Here is a 24,337-nt window from a genome sequence, read left to right as displayed (position 1 = left end):
GCTTGTTTTGATGTGACACAACTCCAACTACAGAACTGAAAATTATGGCTACCAAAGCTGGAGCTGCTTTGGGTATAAGAGGCCCCACTGTTCAATGTAAGTGCAGTTGTGGAAGGATTTATAGGTTTTTTTTTTTTTTTTTTTTTTTTTATATATATAGTATAATATGAAAAATCTTGTTATAGGAGAACTTTATCTGCAACTTTTGCATGCAGTGAAACTAGTACTGATTTCTCTGCTTGCTCTACAGTACTGCTTGCAGCTCCCCCCAGTCACATTATAATAACCAGGGTTTTTTTTTCTCAGAAAATAGGTGCAGGAACTCAGTCACAACCCCCTCCCTCCAGGGGTGCATCACGTGCAGAGTTCTGGGGTGCATTTGGTACATAGTACTGAGTTTAGGGGTCTGCTATGTGCAGACTTTCAGGGTGCACTTGGTACATAGTACAAAGTTTAGGGATGCACTATGCGCAGAGTTCCGGGGTGCGCTTGGTACATAGTACAGAGTTTAGGGATGCACTACATGCAGAGTTCAGGGGTGTGCTATCTGCAGAGTTGAGGCTTCGTCCACAGCTGCTTACCTCTGCATCCCCCATCCACATCTCACTTTCACCCTCCTTCAGCTCTAACCTCTGCATGCAACTCTCCCCTCATTTTACCCATATCCTCCCCCCCCCCTTAAAAGATCCACCATCTTCCACATAACTTACTTTTTTTGTTGTAATAAGCTGAGGCACCCAGCAGGCACTAGTACCTCCCCGCACACTGTAGGTGACTCCTCCTCTCTCACTTGCAAGGAGATCATCTAGTGGGGGTGTCGGCATCCGCAATGCACCCCAGGCACCTGCATCTCCCTTGTTACCATCCTGCTCCCAGTGGGAGCTGCTCAGGAGATAAGATTTGTGGGAGCCGTTGGGAGACAAACTATCACTGGTAAACACAGAAGCCAGACTTTTGTGTTTACAAACGATAGTGATAAACAGGGAGCAGAGGGCCTGAGCCAGAAGTGGGGGAACTGAGTTCCACCAAGTTCCACCTGAAAAAAAAGCCCTGATAATAACTGTCTCTGCTGTGAGCTGAACTTTATGGTTCCCCTCCCTGGAGGTGATTGTAAATATAGAAATGCACTAAGGGGGGGGGGTGCGTGGACACCAACATTACGGTGTCACTGTCTTGTAGTGTTCATGTTATGATTGGCCTGACAGTTCTGCCTTGTGGGCACCACATTAGAGGAGTCTTTACCCGCTGTCATTGAAGACTCTCTGCTGACTATAGTACCCCCATGTAGTATTGCTGCCATGGCTCCAGATCGTATGGCCTGGTACTGATGAGCTGCAGGGCCTGTTAATTACAGATCAGAGGTAAGTTTCTGTCTGAGAGTCCATGTCATTCCTCAATACCTTTCTAAACTATTGGACCTGACATTAGTGTGTTTTTCCCATTTAATTGCCAGTGAGATGTTTGTGTGACCTTTTTGTGATGCTTCCATAGACATCTGTGTAGCACCATGTTGTCTGCCAGTGTCCAATAGTTTGTATAAATACAGAAGTCAGGGAACATTTAGGGGGTGTTAAGACCATAAGAATGTATAGACCATATGTTCTTATGGTCTTAAGACACCCTAAATGTTCCCTAACTTCTGTATTTACACAAACTATTGGACACTGGCAGACAACATGGTGGTAGAGGTACTCCTAGAGCACATATGATTGTTAGAGTGGACAATACCAGTAGCTGCTTTTGGATTTATGAATGTTTCCTCACCCTTTCTATGGGCATCTAGTAGATACTTTGAGTAAATCATACCTACCAATATTTTGAGATGGGATTGAGGGACACCTATCCACAAAAGTATGTAGGCATGGGATCCACCCCCTGCCACGCCCCTTTAAAGGCGAAATATACAAAAAAAATGTTAAACCCACAAGTGCTTTTATTTACCACTACTATTTCTTTAAATTTGGCTTTTGAAATATACAAATGTAGCAATTTAGAAATTGGATGAAAGGTTTAGCACTGGGAAATATTTTTGAAAGACAAATAGTGTATTTTATATACAACTTTATAGATTAGACCAAAATGAAGGACAAATGAGAGGGAAAGCAGGACAGAGGGACATTGTTCCAAATCAGGGACAGTCCCTCGAAATCAGGGGCAGTTGGGAGGTATGAGTAAATCATTCTCTGGAGGAAAATGTTGATGTGGTTAGATTTTACATCATTTACCATATGAGGGGGAGGAAGATTATCCACACCCAACAGCCAGCCAAATCAAGGGATATACCATAAAACTATAGAACAAGAACCTCGGCGCAGTTGACCATTGCTAGCTCTAACAGTGGGGGAGGGTTATCTGTGATATACCTTATGATTCATTATGGTAAAATGTTGACCTGTTCTATTCAGTCCCTGGTCATGGTGAGTGTCACATGGATATAGGTTAATATTTACAGGCAGCACTCCTGTGAGTAACCAAGCAGGTTTCATTTGCCCTTTGATTTCAGCAAGTTATTGATTTTGACTGAAACTGTGTATGACTAATGAATAGGTATTTGTTCTGGGTTTCGATCACTGGCTGATGGAAAAAAAAAAAAAGCTCAGTCAGTGACCTCTTCTGTAGATCCGGTTCAGTGAGGGCACAGTCCAATGTAATGAGTGCAGGGCCAGTTCAGTGCAGCTCATCTAGTAGAGGGCCACAACAGCTCCTATATAGAGAACTATATAGTAAGTACAGGGCAGGGTGAATGCAGACTCCTATAATATATAGTGAGTACAGGGCAGGGTGCGTGCAGGCTCCTATACTACATAGTGAGTACAGGCTCCTATACTACATAGTGAGTACAGGCTCCTATACTATATTGTGAGTACAGGCTCCTATACTATATTGTGAGTACAGGCTCCTATACTATATAGTGAGTACAGGCTCCTATACTATATAGTGAGTACAGGCTCCTATACTATATAGTGAGTACAGGCTTCTATACTATATAGTGAGTACATGGTAGGATGAGTGCAGGCTCCTATACTATATAGTGAGTGCAGGCTTCTATACTATATAGTGAGTACATGGTAGGATGAGTGCAGGCTCCTATACTATATAGTGAGATTAGGGCAGGCTCCTATACTATATAGTGAGTAAAGGGCAGGGTGTGTGCAAGCTCCTATACTATATAGTGAGTACACAGTAGTATGAGTGCAGGCTCCTATATTATATAGTGAGATTAGGGCAGGGTAAGTGCAGGTTTCTATAGTATATAGTGAGTGCAGGGTATATTGATGGCAGGCTCCTATACTATATAGTGAGTACAGAGCAGGGTGAGTGCAAGCTCTTATATAGTGAGTACAGGCTCCTAAATAGTAAGTATAGGGTAGGGTGAGTGCAGGCTTCTATATAGTAAGTACAGGGTAGGGAGAGTACAGGCTCCTATATAGTAAATACAGGGTAGGGTGAGTACAGGCTCCTGTATAGTGAGTACAGGGTAGGGTAAGTGCAGGCTCCTATATGGTAAGAACAGAGTATGGTGAGCGCAGGCTCCTATATGGTAAGTACAGGGTAGGGTGAGCGCAGGCTCCTATACTATATGGTGAGTACATGGTGGCAGGGTGAGTACAGTAAACTCCTAGCAATTTTTAGTCCAGACATGCAAAGCTTACCCAGGCCTATTCACACAAACTAAAGGCGTTAATTGCTGCAAATTTGCATCTGTCAGATATGACCTGATACAAAGTTATACTTTTGCAGTAATTGTAATTTAAATAACTCTGCAGAGACCCAGCTAGCAGTAGTAGAACGGACCGGTGTAAGTCCACCGCCAGAAAGTCGCTAGTCAGGGATGGAGTACACTGGTACTGTCCGGCATGTAGAGCATCAGGGATGGTACATCTTCAACCAAAAGGGGAAGTATATCTACTCTTACCGGAACAGGTGGACTCGACTGTCAGCGACAACAAGTCATTAAGGCAAGGGTGCCGAGTTACAAGGCTGATACACAGACCAGAGTTCTTTTGCTGTCCAGTCTGGCCTTCAACGCCTGAATTCCAGCCTAGGTGTCCCCCGCATCCGAGTTCCAGTCTGGCGGTTACCTGCACACCCCTTGGAGTTGTGTTTGGAGGTCCTGGGTTCCTTGGAGTTCTGTCGATTTCGGCACCCTTGCCTTAATGACTCGTTGTCGCTAATAGTCGAGTCCACCTGTTCCGGTAAGAGTAGATATACTTCCCCTTTTGGTTGAAAATGTACCATCCCTGATGCTCTATATGCCGGTCAGTACCAGTGTACTCCATCCCTGACTAGCGACTTTCTGGTGGTGGACTTACACCGGTCCGTTCCAGGACCTTTACATTTATTGGACTTTTTCACATTTCCATTTCGTTTAAGTTTTTGTATGATTGATTTCTCACCACCCATTTATTATGTGCATACAGCCATATTTGTTTATCCTTTAGCGCTACATTTTTATCATCCAATAGGATGACTCCATGTCACACATAACACGCAAAGAAAAACATGTTTTTTGCGTGTTTTTTTTACTAAAACCATCAGAGGGGGATGGGAGACAGATGAACTTTATCCCAGAGAGGATTTAACCAAAAACGTGATTAAAAATAGGTCCCTAAATCTATCCCATAGTTTGAACCGGTACGTCAGTTCGTGCACTGGCTTTTGCAGGGGCACGCGCCCCAGTGCGTCGTGGGAGCTCGCCCGCGGGCTCGGTAGACCCGATGTCTGCCTCCCACCCGTGATCTCAGGAAAGAGAGGCAGAACAGGGATCTGCCTTTGTAAACAAGGCGGATCCACGTTCTGACAGGGTAGGAGAGAGAGAGATCAGCTTTTCCTAGTGATCAGGAACAGCGATCTCTCTCTACTCCCAGTGAGCCCATCCCCCTGACAGCTAGAAACACCTCCCTAGGGAACACGTAACCCTTTGATCACCACTAGTGTTAACCCCTTCCCTGCCAGTGACAATTATACAGTGATCAGTGCATTTTTATAGCACTGTATTGGTGTCCCTAGTCACCAAAAAGTGTCACTTGGGGTCAGATTTGTCTGCCACAATGTTGCAGTGCCACCAAAAATCATAGACCGTCACCATTACTAGTAAAAACAATAATAAAAAGTCTCTGAATCTTTCCCCTATTTTGTAAACACTATAACTTTTGCACAAACCAATAAATATATATACGCTTATTGGGATTTTATTTTGCCACAAATATGTAGCAGAATACATATTGGCCTAAATTGATGAAGAATTTCAGGTTCCTGAAGACTGTTGATGTCACTGGGAAGACTGATGGTCTCAGATGCCATCTCTGTGCTCGGCAGTCCCCTACACTTGGAGACAGCAGGTGACATGGATGGGGGTTTAAGGTGAGTATATCTGTCTTCACCAGGTAAGAAAGGTACAAATACCAGCAGGATGGATGGGAGGGAGGGGGTCATATTTACAAAATACAAGTATAGGCGCATTTAACTGGAAAAAATATGTGAAAAAAACCATGACCCGCATTCCAATATATATATATATATATATATATATATATATATATATATATATATATATATATATATATATGAAAGAATCATATGTATATCTAAAGGGCATTTTAAGAACACAAAAAATTAAAAATCCATAGGATAATTGTATATATTAAATGTGTTACTGTAAAAGTCCAAAATACAGATAATGGAGCAGGAAATCCGCACACAGGGCTTCCTTCACAAGGGAACTGAAACCGGGTTTTAACTGAAAACCGGGTCATATCTAGCCTGGGATGGGGCATTAACCCCTTCCCGTCGACTGTAAGCAGATATGGGGCATTACAGAAGTGGGTCTTTATCCATGAAGCTGTATATCTGCATACATCTTTATGCTGGGAGCGCGCCGCACAGCACGCTCCCGGCACAGAGACCGGGCTCTCACTTGAGAGTCCCGGGTCCCATACTAATAATCGGGACTCAGGATTCCCGGTCTTGGGTCACCTGATCGCTGTGATAGCCTCTGATTGGCTTTCACAGTGATCAGTCACTGTATCGCCCAGCTCTGTGTTTTCTTTTGAGCGAAGGGTACATTGTATCCTCGTCTCTTTGCAGGAGGGAAAGATATAAATAAAAAGTGTGTAATAAATGAATAAATAAATAGCTAGATCATGGTTTGATCTAGGTCCGTGCCAGGGTCAAAGGTCAGGATCAGTATATTTTGGGTAGGTTTTTTTTTTTTTTTGCTAGTATCAGTGTGTGTTTAGGTAGGATAACAAAAAGCAAAATGTGCACTATGGTTTCTGGGCTGTACTACGGGTACAAACCGCAACTAACATAAACGTGGTATCGCTGCGATCGTCAGGAGGAATTTATTTTGGGTTGTTTGGTAAGTCATGGTAATGGCAAGAAATATACAACTATGCCACATGTCAATGTTGCTAAATTGTGTTCAGGCATTAGGAGTTGTTTTATGCTCACCCGTCACTAAGGGGTTAGAAATGAATGTCAGGTATGGCAATGTTTACATAGTTTATACTGCTCCAGTTTGGAGTCATGTATATATGTTCCATACCTGTGGGATCCCTGTGGAAGCTGGAAATCACCATAGTCGCCACCAATATTATAGTGATTGCTGATCGCTTCCGAGTCCCCTGCCAAGACTGCATTGTGAACATATGAGGTTGCTCGCTTCAGAGATCACTTTGTATGCTCTCAATGAGTACCATACGTTCTCTGATTGGATAAGGTGGGGTGCTTATGCAATGATGTCCACCTTGTCCAATGAGAGATTGCTTTGCAGTCATTGAAAAAAATGAAAAGCATTCTCTGTATGGCACCCTCCTGTGCTCACAATGCAGCTGCTTAGCACGGGACATGGAAGCAAGTGGAGGTCACTGGGGTAGTGGTATATATTTTGATTTCCAGCTTCAAGGGGCAATAGCCAGGTATGGTATATACAGAATTACACTGGTCCAAGCTGGAAATGTAACTATGTAACAGATTGCTGTACCTGGAATTCTTCCTTCCACCACTCCAGCTACATCTGGGATGACTGCATTCCCCGGAGCACCCCCCCTTCTCCCCCCTGTACTATGAGATGTGATGGGAGAAGAGGGTTGGAGGAGCTGGGAGTCCTCTTCACCATCACAAAACAAGTCCAGCTGGATGAGACCACTCACTACCAGACACACCAGGACATTGATGGACACACCAGGACATTGATGGACACACCCATGACACTAGACCTGCCAGGATATTGATGGACACACCAGGGCATTGATGGACACACCAGGGCATTGATGGACACACCAGGGCATTGATGGACACACCAGGGCATTGATGGACACACCAGGGCATTGATGGACACACCAGGGCATTGATGGACACACCAGGGCATTGATGGACACACCAGGAGACCAGACACACCAGGACATTGATGGACACACCGGCAGACCAGACACACCAGGAGACTAGACCCACCAGGACATTGATGGACACATCAGGAGACTAGACCCACCAGGACATTGATGGACACATCAGGAGACTAGACCCACCAGGACATTGATGGACACATCAGGAGACTAGACCCACCAGGACATTGATGGACACATCAGGAGACTAGACCCACCAGGACATTGATGGACACATCAGGAGACTAGACCCACCAGGACATTGATGGACACATCAGGAGACTAGACCCACCAGGACATTGATGGACACATCAGGAGACTAGACCCACCAGGACATTGATGGACACATCAGGAGACTAGACCCACCAGGACATTGATGGACACATCAGGAGACTAGACCCACCAGGACATTGATGGACACATCAGGAGACTAGACCCACCAGGACATTGATGGACACATCAGGAGACTAGACCCACCAGGACATTGATGGACACATCAGGAGACTAGACCCACCAGGACATTGATGGACACATCAGGAGACTAGACCCACCAGGACATTGATGGACACATCAGGAGACTAGACCCACCAGGACATTGATGGACACATCAGGAGACTAGACCCACCAGGACATTGATGGACACATCAGGAGACTAGACCCACCAGGACATTGATGGACACATCAGGAGACCGGACACATCAGGAGACCGGACACACCAGGACATTGTTGGACACGCCGGGACATTGATGGAGTGTCCATCAATGTACCAGAGTGACATTGATGGACACGCACACGGGACATTGATGGAGACACGCACACGGGGGACATTGATGGAGACACGCACACGGGGGGACATTGATGGAGACACGCACACGGGGGGACATTGATGGAGACACGCACACGGGGGGACATTGATGGACACACACACGGGGGACATTGATGGACACATGCACGGGGGACATTGATGGACACACCAGGACATTGTTGGACACACTGGGAGACCAGACCTGCCAGGTCATTGATGGACACGCCGGGACATTGATGGGCGCACACGGGACAGTGATGGGGACACGCACGGGGGACAGTGATGGGGACACGCACGGGGGACAGTGATGGGGACACGCACGGGGGACAGTGATGGACACACGCACGGGGGACAGTGATGGACACACGCACGGGGGACAGTGATGGACACACGCACGGGGGACATTGATGGACACACGCACGGGGGACATTGATGGAGACACGCACACGGGGGACATTGATGGAGACACGCACACGGGGGACATTGATGGAGACACGCACACGGGGGACATTGATGGAGACACGCACACGGGGGACATTGATGGAGACACGCACACGGGGGACATTGATGGAGACACGCACACGGGGGACATTGATGGAGACACGCACACGGGGGACATTGATGGAGACACGCACACGGGGGACATTGATGGAGACACGCACACGGGGGACATTGATGGAGACACGCACACGGGGGACATTGATGGAGACACGCACACGGGGGACATTGATGGAGACACGCACACGGAGGACATTGATGGAGACACGCACACGGGGGACATTGATGGAGACACGCACACGGGGGACATTGATGGAGACACGCACACGGGGGACATTGATGGAGACACGCACACGGGGGACATTGATGGAGACACGCACACGGGGGACATTGATGGAGACACGCACACGGGGGACATTGATGGAGACACGCACACGGGGGACATTGATGGAGACACGCACACGGGGGACATTGATGGAGACACGCACACGGGGGACATTGATGGAGACACGCACACGGGGGACATTGATGGAGACACGCACACGGGGGACATTGATGGAGACACGCACACGGGGGACATTGATGGAGACACGCACACGGGGGACATTGATGGAGACACGCACACGGGGGACATTGATGGAGACACGCACACGGGGGACATTGATGGACACACCAGGACATTGTTGGACACACTGGGAGACCAGACCTGCCAGGTCATTGATGGACACGCCGGGACATTGATGGGCGCACACGGGACAGTGATGGACACACGCACGGGGGACAGTGATGGACACACGCACGGGGGACAGTGATGGAGACACGCACACGGGGGACATTGATGGAGACACGCACACGGGGGACATTGATGGAGACACGCACACGGGGGACATTGATGGAGACACGCACACGGGGGACATTGATGGAGACACGCACACGGGGGACATTGATGGAGACACGCACACGGGGGACATTGATGGAGACACGCACACGGGGGACATTGATGGAGACACGCACACGGGGGACATTGATGGAGACACGCACACGGGGGACATTGATGGAGACACGCACACGGGGGACATTGATGGAGACACGCACACGGGGGACATTGATGGAGACACGCACACGGGGGACATTGATGGAGACACGCACACGGGGGACATTGATGGAGACACGCACACGGGGGACATTGATGGAGACACGCACACGGGGGACATTGATGGAGACACGCACACGGGGGACATTGATGGAGACACGCACACGGGGGACAATGATGGAGACACGCACACGGGGGACACTGATGGAGACACGCACACGGGGGACACTGATGGAGACACGCACACGGGGGACACTGATGGAGACACGCACACGGGGGACACTGATGGAGACACGCACACGGGGGACACTGATGGAGACACGCACACGGGGGACACTGATGGAGACACGCACACGGGGGACACTGATGGAGACACGCACACGGGGGACACTGATGGAGACACGCACACGGGGGACACTGATGGAGACACGCACACGGGGGACACTGATGGAGACACGCACACGGGGGACACTGATGGAGACACGCACACGGGGGACACTGATGGAGACACGCACACGGGGGACACTGATGGAGACACGCACACGGGGGACACTGATGGAGACACGCACACGGGGGACACTGATGGAGACACGCACACGGGGGACACTGATGGAGACACGCACACGGGGGACACTGATGGAGACACGCACACGGGGGACACTGATGGAGACACGCACACGGGGGACACTGATGGAGACACGCACACGGGGGACACTGATGGAGACACGCACACGGGGGACACTGATGGAGACACGCACACGGGGGACACTGATGGAGACACGCACACGGGGGACACTGATGGAGACACGCACACGGGGGACACTGATGGAGACACGCACACGGGGGACACTGATGGAGACACGCACACGGGGGACACTGATGGAGACACGCACACGGGGGACACTGATGGAGACACGCACACGGGGGACACTGATGGAGACACGCACACGGGGGACACTGATGGAGACACGCACACGGGGGACACTGATGGAGACACGCACACGGGGGACACTGATGGAGACACGCACACGGGGGACACTGATGGAGACACGCACACGGGGGACACTGATGGAGACACGCACACGGGGGACACTGATGGAGACACGCACACGGGGGACACTGATGGAGACACGCACACGGGGGGCACTGATGGAGACACGCACACGGGGGACATTGATGGACACACCAGGACATTGTTGGACACACTGGGAGACCAGACCTGCCAGGCCATTGATGGGCGCACGGGGGACAGTGATGGACACACGCACGGGGGACAGTGATGGACACACGCACGGGGGACAGTGATGGACACACGCACGGGGGACAGTGATGGACACACGCACGGGGGACAGTGATGGACACACGCACGGAGGACAGTGATGGACACACGCACGGGGGACATTGATGGACACACCAGAACATTGTTGGACACACTGGGAGACCAGACCTGCCAGGTCATTGATGGGCGCACACGGGACATTGATGGACACACGCACGGGGGACATTGATGGAGACACGCACACGGGGGACATTGATGGAGACACGCACACGGGGGACATTGATGGAGACACGCACACGGGGGACATTGATGGAGACACGCACACGGGGGACATTGATGGAGACACGCACACGGGGGACATTGATGGAGACACGCACACGGGGGACATTGATGGAGACACGCACACGGGGGACATTGATGGAGACACGCACACGGGGGACATTGATGGAGACACGCACACGGGGGACATTGATGGAGACACGCACACGGGGGACATTGATGGAGACACGCACACGGGGGACATTGATGGAGACACGCACACGGGGGACATTGATGGAGACACGCACACGGGGGACATTGATGGAGACACGCACACGGGGGACATTGATGGAGACACGCACACGGGGGACATTGATGGAGACACGCACACGGGGGACATTGATGGAGACACGCACACGGGGGACATTGATGGAGACACGCACACGGGGGACATTGATGGACACATGCACGGGGGACATTGATGGACACACCAGCATATTGTTGGACACACTGGGAGACCAGACCTGCCAGGTCATTGATGGACACGCCGGGACATTGATGGGCGCACACGGGACATTGATGGAGACACGCACGGGGGACATTGATGGAGACACGCACACGGGGGACATTGATGGAGACACGCACACGGGGGACATTGATGGAGACACTCACACGGGGGACATTGATGGAGACACTCACACGGGGGACATTGATGGAGACACGCACACGGGGGACATTGATGGACACACCAGGACATTGTTGGACACACTGGGAGACCAGACCTGCCAGGCCATTGATGGGCGCACGGGGGACAGTGATGGACACACGCACGGGGGACAGTGATGGACACACGCACGGGGGACAGTGATGGACACACGCACGGGGGACAGTGATGGACACACGCACGGGGGACAGTGATGGACACACGCACGGAGGACAGTGATGGACACACGCACGGGGGACATTGATGGACACACCAGAACATTGTTGGACACACTGGGAGACCAGACCTGCCAGGTCATTGATGGGCGCACACGGGACATTGATGGACACACGCACGGGGGACATTGATGGAGACACGCACATGGGGGACATTGATGGAGACACGCACATGGGGGACATTGATGGAGACACGCACATGGGGGACATTGATGGAGACACGCACACGGGGGACATTGATGGAGACACGCACACGGGGGACATTGATGGAGACACGCACACGGGGGACATTGATGGAGACACGCACACGGGGGACATTGATGGAGACACGCACACGGGGGACATTGATGGAGACACGCACACGGGGGACATTGATGGAGACACGCACACGGGGGACATTGATGGAGACACGCACACGGGGGACATTGATGGAGACACGCACACGGGGGACATTGATGGAGACACGCACACGGGGGACATTGATGGAGACACGCACACGGGGGACATTGATGGAGACACGCACACGGGGGACATTGATGGAGACACGCACACGGGGGACATTGATGGACACATGCACGGGGGACATTGATGGACACACCAGCATATTGTTGGACACACTGGGAGACCAGACCTGCCAGGTCATTGATGGACACGCCGGGACATTGATGGGCGCACACGGGACATTGATGGAGACACGCACGGGGGACATTGATGGAGACACGCACACGGGGGACATTGATGGAGACACGCACACGGGGGACATTGATGGAGACACTCACACGGGGGACATTGATGGAGACACTCACACGGGGGACATTGATGGAGACACGCACACGGGGGACATTGATGGAGACACGCACACGGGGGACATTGATGGAGACACGCACACGGGGGACATTGATGGAGACACGCACACGGGGGACATTGATGGAGACACGCACACGGGGGACATTGATGGACACACCAGGACATTGTTGGACACACTGGGAGACCAGACCTGCCAGGTCATTGATGGACACGCCGGGACATTGATGGACACACACACGGGGGGACATTGATGGACACACGCACGGGGGACATTGATGGACACACCAGGACATTGTTGGACACACTGGGAGACCAGACCTGCCAGGTCATTGATGGACACGCCGGGACATTGATGGGCGCACACGGGACATTGATGGACACACGCACGGGGGACAGTGATGGACACACGCACGGGGGACAGTGATGGACACACGCACGGGGGACAGTGATGGACACACGCACGGGGGACAGTGATGGACACACGCACGGGGGACAGTGATGGACACACGCACGGGGGACAGTGATGGACACACGCACGGGGGACATTGATGGACACACGCACACGGGGGACATTGATGGACACGCCGGGACATTGATGGGCGCACACGGGACATTGATGGACACGCCGGGACATTGATGGGCGCACACGGGACATTGATGGACACACGCACGGGGGACAGTGATGGACACACGCACGGGGGACAGTGATGGACACACGCACACGGGGGACAGTGATGGACACACGCACACGGGGGACATTGATGGACACACGCACACGGGGGACATTGATGGACACACGCACACGGGGGACATTGATGGACACACCAGGACATTGTTGGACACACTGGGAGACCAGACCTGCCAGGTCATTGACGGACACGCCGGGACATTGATGGACACACGCACGGGGGACATTGATGGACACATGTGTACAGATGGTGACATGGAATAATTGCTGGGATTGGAGGCTCAGTGACGGGGGGAGGGGGAGATTCCCTATGGAGGGGGCGGGGCGGGGTCATTGCCCTGTAGTGACTCCTCTCCGGGGGTTCCCCGTGTTGTTGATGATGATCGGCCTCTTCCTGCCTCTCCGGGATCACATCTGCGGGGTTACTGCAGGTCAGCACGTGGTGTGAGGAGGGGCGGGGCCGGGAGAGAGGAGAGTTCCCTGTGATGGGAGATGAGTGCAGAGAACAGCGAGGAGGATGAAGGAGAAGGCCGGGGGAGAGGAGAGCAGCATGTCCTGTGATGAGGAGTCCATGGAGCCCACCGACACCGAGGACTGTCCGGGGGACTGGAGCTCAGAGGAGGCTGTATTGTGGTACCTGACCTCCCTACACACAGGGGACCCCCCCATAGAGGAGGAGGAGGACCCCCAATACTACTGGGAGGACGAACTGCCTGCTGTGAGTGTCACCCCCCCCCACACACACACCTATTATACACTGTGTACTAATAATAACCCCCCCCCCCCATTATATACTGTGTACTAATAATACCCCCCTATTATACACTGTGTACTAAAAATGCCCCCCCCCCATCATCATATACTGTGTACTAATAATACCCCACATTATATACTGTGTACTAATAATACCCCCCATTATACGCTGTGTACTAAAAATACCCCCCCCCCCCATCATATACTGTGTACTAATAATACCCCCGTTATATACTGTGTACTAAAAATACCCCCCCATCATATACTGTGTACTAATAATACCCCCCTATTATACACTGTGTACTAAAAATGCCCCCCCCCCCCCATCATCATATACTGTGTACTAATAATACCCCACATTATATACTGTGTACTAATAATACCCCCCATTATACACTGTGTACTAAAAATACCCCCCCCCCCATCATATACTGTGTACTAATAATACCCCCGTTATATACTGTGTACTAAAAATACCCCCCATTATATACTGTGTACTAAAAATACCCCCCCATCATATACTGTGTACTAATAATACCCCCCTATTATACACTGTGTACTAAAAATGCCCCCCCCCCCCCATCATCATATACTGTGTACTAATAATACCCCACATTATATACTGTGTACTAATAATACCCCCCATTATACACTGTGTACTAAAAATACCCCCCCCCCCATCATATACTGTGTACTAATAATACCCCTGTTATATACTGTGTACTAAAAATACCCCCCATTATATACTGTGTACTAATAACACCCCCCATTATATACTGTGTACTAATAACATCCCCCATGATATACTGTGTACTAATAACACCCCCCATTATATACTGTGTACTAATAACACCCCCCATTATATACTGTGTACTAATAACACCCCCCATTATATACTGTGTACTAATAACACCCCCCATTATATACTGTGTACTAAAAATACCCCCCATTATATACTGTGTACTAATAAGAGCCCCCCCCCCATTATACACTGTGTTCTAATAATACACCCCCGCTCTGTACACTAATCATACACACATTGTATACTAATAATATACACAGTATACGAAGTACACCCACCACTGCACTCTAATCACACACTGTATATAAGGTATATGCATCACTGTACACTAATCTCAGACATTGTATACAAAGTAAGGTTGTACAGTATAATACACCCACTACTGTGCACAGTACACTGCACACTAATAGTATACATGCTGTATGCTAATAATATATGCTGTATACTGTGTACTAATCATATACACACAGTACACTGCACACTATATACAAAATGCATACACCATTGCACAATAATAATATACACACTGTGTACAAATGCTGCACAGAGTATACAAAACACGTCATATACTAATATACACATTATATACAAAATACATCCTCCACTGTACACTAATAAAATACACACTGTATACAAATATACTCTGCACAGTGTATACAAAGCACACCATATACTAATAAACACACAGTATACAAAGTACACAGTCAGTACAGTATAATGATACAGACAATACTGTACACTAATATACACACTATATGCTAATAATATGCTGTATACTGTGTACTAAAGATATACATACTGCACACTATATACAAAATGCATCTACCACTGCACACTAATAATGTACACACTGTATACACATATATGCTGCACAATGTATACAAAACGCACCATATCCTGATATAAACACTGTATACAAAGTGCGCAAACTAGATACAAAATACATCCACCACTGCACACAAATATACACACTAATTTACTAATAACATACAAACTGTATCCAAAATATACACACTGTATACTAATAATACACCTGCCACTGTACGCAATACACTACACACTAATAATATACCAAGTACACACTAATAAACACACTGCATCACCAACATTGTATACTAATACACAAACTGCATGCTGATAATACAAACCCCATATACTAATAATACACATACTGTACACAAATAATACAAACCTTGTATAATAATAATATCCACACTGTACAATAATTCCACCCACTGTGTCGGTAACACTGTATACATCAGGGGTGTCCAAACTTTTCACCTTCCTGGGCCACATTGGAAGAAGAGGAACGGTCTCGGGCCGCACATAAAATACGATAACAATAATGATAGCTGATGATCAGAACAAGTCATGCAGATCACAAGTTACCGATCACCGATATAGATAATGTTCCTATCTGAGGAATAAAACCTCATTTCTTTTCTAATATTTTTTATTATAAAAGTAAAAGGGGACGACCTAAAACTAGTGTTATATTTGATGCAGTTCTTGACAAACTGATGCCATGAATGAGGTGTGATTGTGAAGAGCGGGAGATAAAACTTCTAAAAGTCCAGTAGGGAGACACTGTCATGTTTTTCTTGGGCCGCACGTCTTCACTAAGTGTAAACGCATTTTTACAAGAATTCTTTTTAAAAATCAACATTTTGAAGTTTATGATTTTATGTTGAGCTGCATGCTGGACAACCTAGGTGTGCCCTAAAACACCCCCGCTGTGCCCTAAAACACCCCCGCTGTGCCCTAAAACACCCCCGCTGTGCCCTAAAACACCCCCGCTGTGCCCTAAACACCCCCGCTGTGCCCTAAACACCCCCACACCCCCGCTGTGCCCTAAAACACCCCCGCTGTGCCCTAAAACACCCCCGCTGTGCCCTAAAACACCCCCGCTGTGCCCTAAAACACCCCCGCTGTGCCCTAAAACACCCCCACACCCCCGCTGTGCCCTAAAACACCCCCACACCCCCGCTGTGCCCTAAAACACCCCGCTGTGCCCTAAAACACCCCCACTGTGCCCTAAAACACCCCCACTGTGCCCTAAACACCCGGCATCAACAATGTAAACTTGTAGCACGTACTACGTCCTCAATGCTATCATTTTGTAACACACCAAACTACATCCTCAGCACTGTACACTGGTAACTAGGGATGCACCAATACCATTTTAGTTACAATGAGTACGAGTACCGATACTTTTTTTTTTTTTTTTTTAGATACCAATACCTACCACAGCTGTTTAACTTCAGCTGTCAGCAATGGTACAAAGCATTGAAAAGTTATTTAAAAATTAAATAAATTGTTTTTTGTTTTTTTATTTAGCGCTTTTTCAATACGAAGTGTGTAAATATACGGTAATATATATATGTGTAAAAACATTCACTAACAAAGCAAATAAAAAAAATGTTAATTGTTTTATAAAATAGACGTGAACAAAAGAAGAAAAGCAGGAAAATAATAATTACATGAAGGAGAATAGGGAGTTAATTAAGGCTGATTAGAGTAAATGGAGGGTTATTAAGGGGTTAAACAGAGGAACATTTGCTCATCCCTTTGATCTCCCGATGAAGAAACAGAAATATACAAAAAGAAACAATGTTTCTTTTTATTTTAGTGTTTCAGGGCTGAGCAATGTTGGTAATAAACATTTCTGGCTGCTTTTTTTTTTTTTTTTTTTACAACTCCAATTACCGGACTTCTTTAACACTGGGGAGACCCACCGAAAGCTCAAAGAGCCGAACCTGAAAGTATCAGTTTCAGGTATCGGTGCATTTGCACAAGTACCAATACTTGTACAAATACTTGATAGCGGTGCAACCCTACTGGTAACACACACACCAAACTACATCCTCAGCACTGTACACTGGTAACACACACACCAAACTACATCCTCCGCACTGTACACTGGTAACACACACCAAACTACATCCTCAGCACTGTACACTGGTAACACACACACCAAACTACATCCTCCGCACTGTACACTGGTAACACACACACCAAACTACATCCTCAGCACTGTACACTGGTAACACACACACCAAACTACATCCTCCGCACTGTACACTGGTAACACACACACCAAACTACATCCTCCGCACTGTACACTGGTAACACACACCAAACTATATCCTCAGCACTGGTAACACACACGCGCACAGCACTGTGCACCATGGGGTCCTTTCACACTGGAGTCATCAACTCGGTTACATTTTTTTTTTTTTTTTTTGATGAGAAAAAATCAGATGTAAACAAGTGAAGATGGATGTGCAAACTAACAGAAGCTCAGTCAGTAGTGATCAGTGTGTGCTTTTGTTGTTGTTGAGGAGGCTAGTCCTAAAAAAAAAAGTTTCTTGCCTAAAAACAGATGTGAGTGGAACAGAGAACATCCACTGACATCAGTTTGCACACTCGGGCATTCACCTGCAATGTATCCGTGTCCGTGCTTTTTGTGTCCAGGCTGTCAGTTTATGGCAGGCTGCAGTTGGACGGGACTGAATGCTGTACTGAGTGGTACGGAGGATTGGGGCCGTGTCCGTTCAGGGACGAGGTAACAGAATGCAGAAGATCTGTGTTCCCGAACCTCATCCCTGAACAGGCTGGGCTCTAAATGTCCACATCACTCGGTACGGTATTCAGTGCTGTCCAGCCACAGCCTGCCATAGACACTGACCGGCACCCCGCACCAGAGGTACACATACAGCACACTCGCAAATATGACATGCTTAACTATGTAGGTTTGTAGCACACACAAACATTGCATCCCCAACACTGTACAATTAACCTAGCAGCCAGTGTGTGTGTGTGCTACAAGTGTACAGTGCGGAGGGTGCAGTGTATGTGTGTTACAAGTGTACAGTGTGGAGGTTGCAGTGTATGTGTGTTACAACTGTACAGTACGGAGGGTGCAGTGTATGTGTTACAAGTGTACAGTACGGAGGGTGCAGTGTATGTGTTACAAGTGTACAGTGCGGAGGTTGCAGTGTATGTGTGTTACAACTGTACAGTACGGAGGGTGCAGTGTATGTGTTACAAGTGTACAGTGTACAGTACGGAGGGTGCAGTGTATGTGTGTTACAAGTGTACAGTACGGAGGGTGCAGTGTATGTGTGTTACAAGTGAACAGTGCGGAGGGTGCAGTGTATGTGTGTTACAAGTGTACAGTACGGAGGGTGCAGTGTATGTGTGTTACAAGTGTACAGTGCGGAGGGTGCAGTGTATGTGTGCTACAACACTGTACAATTATAGTATACACAGGCATACATTGCACCCTCATTACACACAATGCCGTACCTGTGTACACTTGTATCACACACACACTGCACTCTCAGCACTGTACACTCCTAGCATGCTTATGTCACATACACAACTCTGTACATGTATTTAGCACACACTCAGTATGTACAGCCATGCCAGCACACCGGAGAACCTTGTGTTTTTCCCACCAACCTGAATACAGTAAAAAAACTGCCATTGCCGTGTATATTTTCATGCCCTAGTAAGGAGTCTTGCACAATATTATGCTGTTCAGCCCCCCTCTTTCTTTGTGCTTTTTGGCCCAAACCAGGGTCCGCCCCACAGCTCAAATTCCTCTGCCGGAGGCCAAGTCCTGGCTTTCCAGGAAACTTTACTGGCTCTCACTGACCGAACTGCATGTTCTTACACTACAAACACTTTGGGGGTTATTTCCGAAAGGCAAATCCACTTTGCACTACATGTACAAACTACAATTGCAAAGTGCATTTGGAAGTGCAGTTGCTGTAAATCTGAGGGGTAGATCTGAAATAAGGGGAAGCTCTGCTGATTTCATCATCCAATCATGTGGAAGCTAACATGCTGTTTTTTATTCTCCTTGCATGTCCCCCCTTGGATCTACAGCGACTGCACTTCCAAGTGCAATTTCACGTGCACTTTGCACTTGTAGTTTGCACTTGTAGTGCAAAGTGGATTTTCCTTTTGGTAAATAACCCCCTTTGTATACCCAGACCTGTATACATCACTACACCCGCTGGGTCTGATTTTTGTCACACTGTCCTGTTCCTCAGACATGATTCTTCTGTTTGTGATGCTGATTCTGATTCTACATGCTTTTGCCCATAGACCTGATATAATGGTGATCTTGGTACCGTTCTGCTGATTATTATTTTGTATAGGTGCCAGCTTCCACTGCAGACACACCTTAGCTCAAGGGATATAGCAGGCAGTCATGCTGGATATTTCTAATGCTCTTACCTGGGTAGGCGGGGTTGAATGGGAGCCGATTCTGCGGTCGGCCAGGAAACTGTTGGGAAGGGAGAGGAAAGGAAGAGAAGAAGACCCGGCTGGATCATACAGAGCAGGGATCTCCACTGTCAAGCAAGGTCCCACCTCCTGAACCGGCCCCTGTGATAGACAGCACACTGGTCCAATGCTGGGAAATTTAAGAAGTGAGCTGTCTACCATAGGAGCCGGTCCAGGAGGCGGGACTTTGTTTGACAGGGGAGATCTTCGCTCTGTGTGATCCGGCCGGCTCTCTTCTTCCTTTCCTCTCCCTTCCCCACAGTTTCCTTCTCTGAGATGAGAATCCCATGAGGCTGCATTGTTGGGCACTGGTGAGGCTGCATTGTTGGGCACTGGTGAGGCGGCATTGTTGGGCACTGGTGAGGCGGCATTGTTGGGCACTGGTGAGGCGGCATTGTTGGGCACTGGTGAGGCGGCATTGTTGGGCACTGGTGAGGCGGCATTGTTGGGCACTGATAGGCTGCATTGTTGGACACTGATAGGCTGCACTGATGGGCACTGATAGGCTGCACTGATAAAGTTGTTGTTAATAATTATTTCTGTAATTTAATTCTGCATAACCCATTTAACCCTGTCATTTCATGAGATAATTTGAGGATGTGTTTATGGGCGGGGCAGGGTTGGGTGGGACAACTGGTGGCGAGTAACTTTTAACTGGCTAGTAGCTCAGGACTTTGAAATTTTGAGTCCTGGCCAAATGTCTTATCAGGACCAAGGTAGTGAGATCTTTGCCTGTCTAGGATTGTGTTGGCTGTGCTCCAGGGACTTGATGGTCTGCGTACAGATTTAAAAGTCTCTAAACGTAACCATTGGTAAGTTTGGCTTTCAGAATTGCTTATCGTCACCCCTGCTTATCGAAAACCCTGTAGTGAGCAGTTCACAGCCACAGGTGACAATGCAATAGGGTGCCTCCCTTGCAAAGACTGCACCACATGTTGACTCTGGGGAGAGCAAAATCTCATTTAGGGCCTTTGTGGATCCTAGTTTACAGGTGTCCTTAAAGTGCTTGTCCTTTTGTTGCATTCTTAACCACATCCCACCCAGCCTATAGTAATAAAACGGCCAGGTGGGAGCACTGCTATTTCAGGTGGATGTCATATGATGTCCTCCCAGTCGTGCTCCTCATGTGGATCATTGTGTCAGGCCGCTGTGCATGCTCTGGTACCTTGTGATTGCTGTGATTGGTCACGAGTCAGTTGTAAAAAAACAAAAAACAAGAAAAAACAAAAACAGCTTTTCATTCATAGCCATTCTGTACTATTGTGATCTCTGTAATTGATCACATAGTACAAGGCCAAGAGCGGACCTGTTGTACCATGTGATAGCTGTGACCAATCACAGCTATCGAAATAGTACTGTACACAAAGGCACATAAATGGATGCCATTCACAAAGTAAAAAATAATTGCGCTCATACACATTCATAGCGTTAAAAATAAATAAATCCTGGTCACCTTCCCAGAGCAGTACAGTGTCACTATGTTGACAATGTACTGCTCTGGTGACAATATTGCAAAAATAGAAGAACCATGTTAAAAAAAAATAAAATAAGGAAGGGGGAATTCAGTATGTGTGTGTATCTCTCTCTCTCTCTCTCTCTCTCTCTCTCTCTCTCTCTCTCTCTCTCTCTCTCTCTCTCTCTCTCTCTCTCTCTCTCTCTCTCTCTCTCTCTCTCTCTCTGAGTGTATATATATATATATATATATATATATATATATATATATATATATATATCTGTGTGTGTGTGTATATATATATATATATTATGGTTAGGTAGATCTCTCTCTCTCACACACACATATAATTAATTTTTTTACATAGTCCCCAGTCAGTGTCCCTAATCACCGTCCTATGGTGACGCTGTACTGCTGGGCATGAAGGGGGTGAAAGTGTCCGCCATTGAAGGGGGTTCCTGGCGGTGGTCTCTGATATTACGCCATTTGAGCAACGCCTGGCAGATCGTAGGATTTCCTCACTGTCTGTGACCATTTCTACTGATTACTTTTTGCACACAGTGAATTATATCAGCACAGGAAAATCTAGACATTTCCAAAGACCGTTTTCTTTGCTTGGAGATTGTTCCCGCTAATCAAGACCTCGTGGCAGCAATGTGGCAGCCAGCATCTGGTAGCCAGACTGAGAAGGGGAGTAGAACCAATGTTATGAGGACACATCCTCCCAGAGCATTGAGATGGGACTCTTCACCAACATTCCCATGTGGGGGGGGGGGGGGTCCCCACACAATGACTCCTTCTCTGGAGACAGCAGGTTGTGTAATGTCACCCTGGATATGGAGACGCATGTCATGGGCGTGTCATGCTCGGGATGGGCACATCGATATCAGATGTTTAATATAGCATGCATGCCTTGCATACTATTCACAGCAGGACATTCTAGCCGGGCTGAATATAGTAGAAGATACTTGAGGTCCCATGGTGGGAGAGGATGGACTCTGCCTGCTTTCATCTCCCCCAGTCCTATGAATACAATACCAACTACCAATACTTTTTATTGTTCCAATGATTGTAAAGAAGAACGGGTGAAATCAACCGAGATAAACCCAGACGGATCTGAATAGTGTAAAAAGATGATTTTCCTGTTCTGTGGTTGGCTAGGATTTCGGGAACTGACACCGACCTTCAGCCTTCACATGTACCCGTCTCTAGTAGACGTTCTTAGAAAGTAATCCTCTACCCGATTGTGTGTCCTGGCAATCATTGGTATCAAGGGAAAGGATTATTTCCATCCAGATGTATAGGACTCTTAAAGTAGATGCACATATGTCAGGGGAAGACGGTTTACTACATGTCCATTATCGATGGAAAGTCGCTGCAGGCGGATCTGTCAGTTTTTATGCAAATTGGAATGGCTTAAAGCCAAACACACCGGCTTTCCAGCCTTACCAGTAACCAATATAGATTCTTCCCATCAGTGGATGAAGTGAACTTTCTTTGTGTGTGAAGTTCTATCAGGGGAGCATGTGAGAGTAAAGCTGGCCATACACTGGTAGAATGTACTTCAAATATGTTTGTTTTAAGAACGTTTGTTCATTTTCTAATTGTTAGTGTGGTCAAATCGACGTTCCTTTTTAACCGCAAAGTTTAAAGGGGCGGAATGGAAGAGTTTTCCCTAATCAAATTTCTAACAGCAAATGTGGTTTTCGTTCAGGAAAGTTTTTTGCCTCAAAGTCGAACGTTAAAAGCCTATGTATTTGAAGCACTTTAAAACGACATTCGTTGTGTCATCGAATGTACTGATGAGAATTTTCAGAAGAACATTCCTTCGAATGTGTATTCAGAAATCTACTAGTACATGGCTAGCTTAAAGTGGACCTTCAGTTATTTTTTTCATCTTTCAATCTATTTAAAGGGGTTGTAAACCTTCGTGGTTTTTCACCTCAATGCATTCGGGTGAAAAACCTCTTGTAGTGCAGCAGCCCCCCAGTGCCCCCGTTTTACTTACCTGAACCCTCGTTTTCTTGTGCTGGGGACGAGCACACCAGCTCTAGCCGGTGTCTCGTGTCCTGATTGGCTAGATCAGTGGTTCTCAACTCCAGTCCTCGGGACCCACCAACAGGCCAGATTTTAAGTATTACCTTGGGGAGTTGCAGACTAAAATACTGCAATCACTGAGCAGCAAATGATATCACCTGTGATGTATTTCAGCTATCTTGCAAACCTGGCCTGTTGGTGGGTCCTGAGGACTGGAGTTGAGAACCACTGGGCTAGATTGATAG

The 24,337-nt window shown here is 47.9% G+C and overlaps 1 protein-coding gene across 6 annotated transcripts in view; it reads left to right on the top strand.

Moving 5' to 3' along the window:
* GRAMD1B (GRAM domain containing 1B) overlaps positions 1–24,337 on the top strand; it is a 392,941-nt gene that overhangs the window by 312,494 nt on the left and 56,110 nt on the right. Inside the window, exon 1 of one of the 6 annotated variants that reach the window (XM_073603516.1) lies at positions 14,110–14,470. The exons of the other annotated variants lie outside the window; for them this stretch is intronic. Coding sequence (XP_073459617.1) covers positions 14,270–14,470 — 201 coding nt within the window. The 5' untranslated portion in view covers positions 14,110–14,269. Of the gene's footprint in view, positions 1–14,109; positions 14,471–24,337 lie in introns of those variants that run through there. 6 annotated transcript variants of the gene reach the window in all.

The sequence above is a fragment of the Aquarana catesbeiana genome, linkage group LG10, assembly GCF_042186555.1.
Source record: "Aquarana catesbeiana isolate 2022-GZ linkage group LG10, ASM4218655v1, whole genome shotgun sequence".
Lineage (NCBI taxonomy): Eukaryota > Metazoa > Chordata > Amphibia > Anura > Ranidae > Aquarana > Aquarana catesbeiana.
The sequence above is the reverse complement of the archived record's forward strand: the minus strand, read 5'-3'. Positions and strand labels throughout refer to the sequence as shown.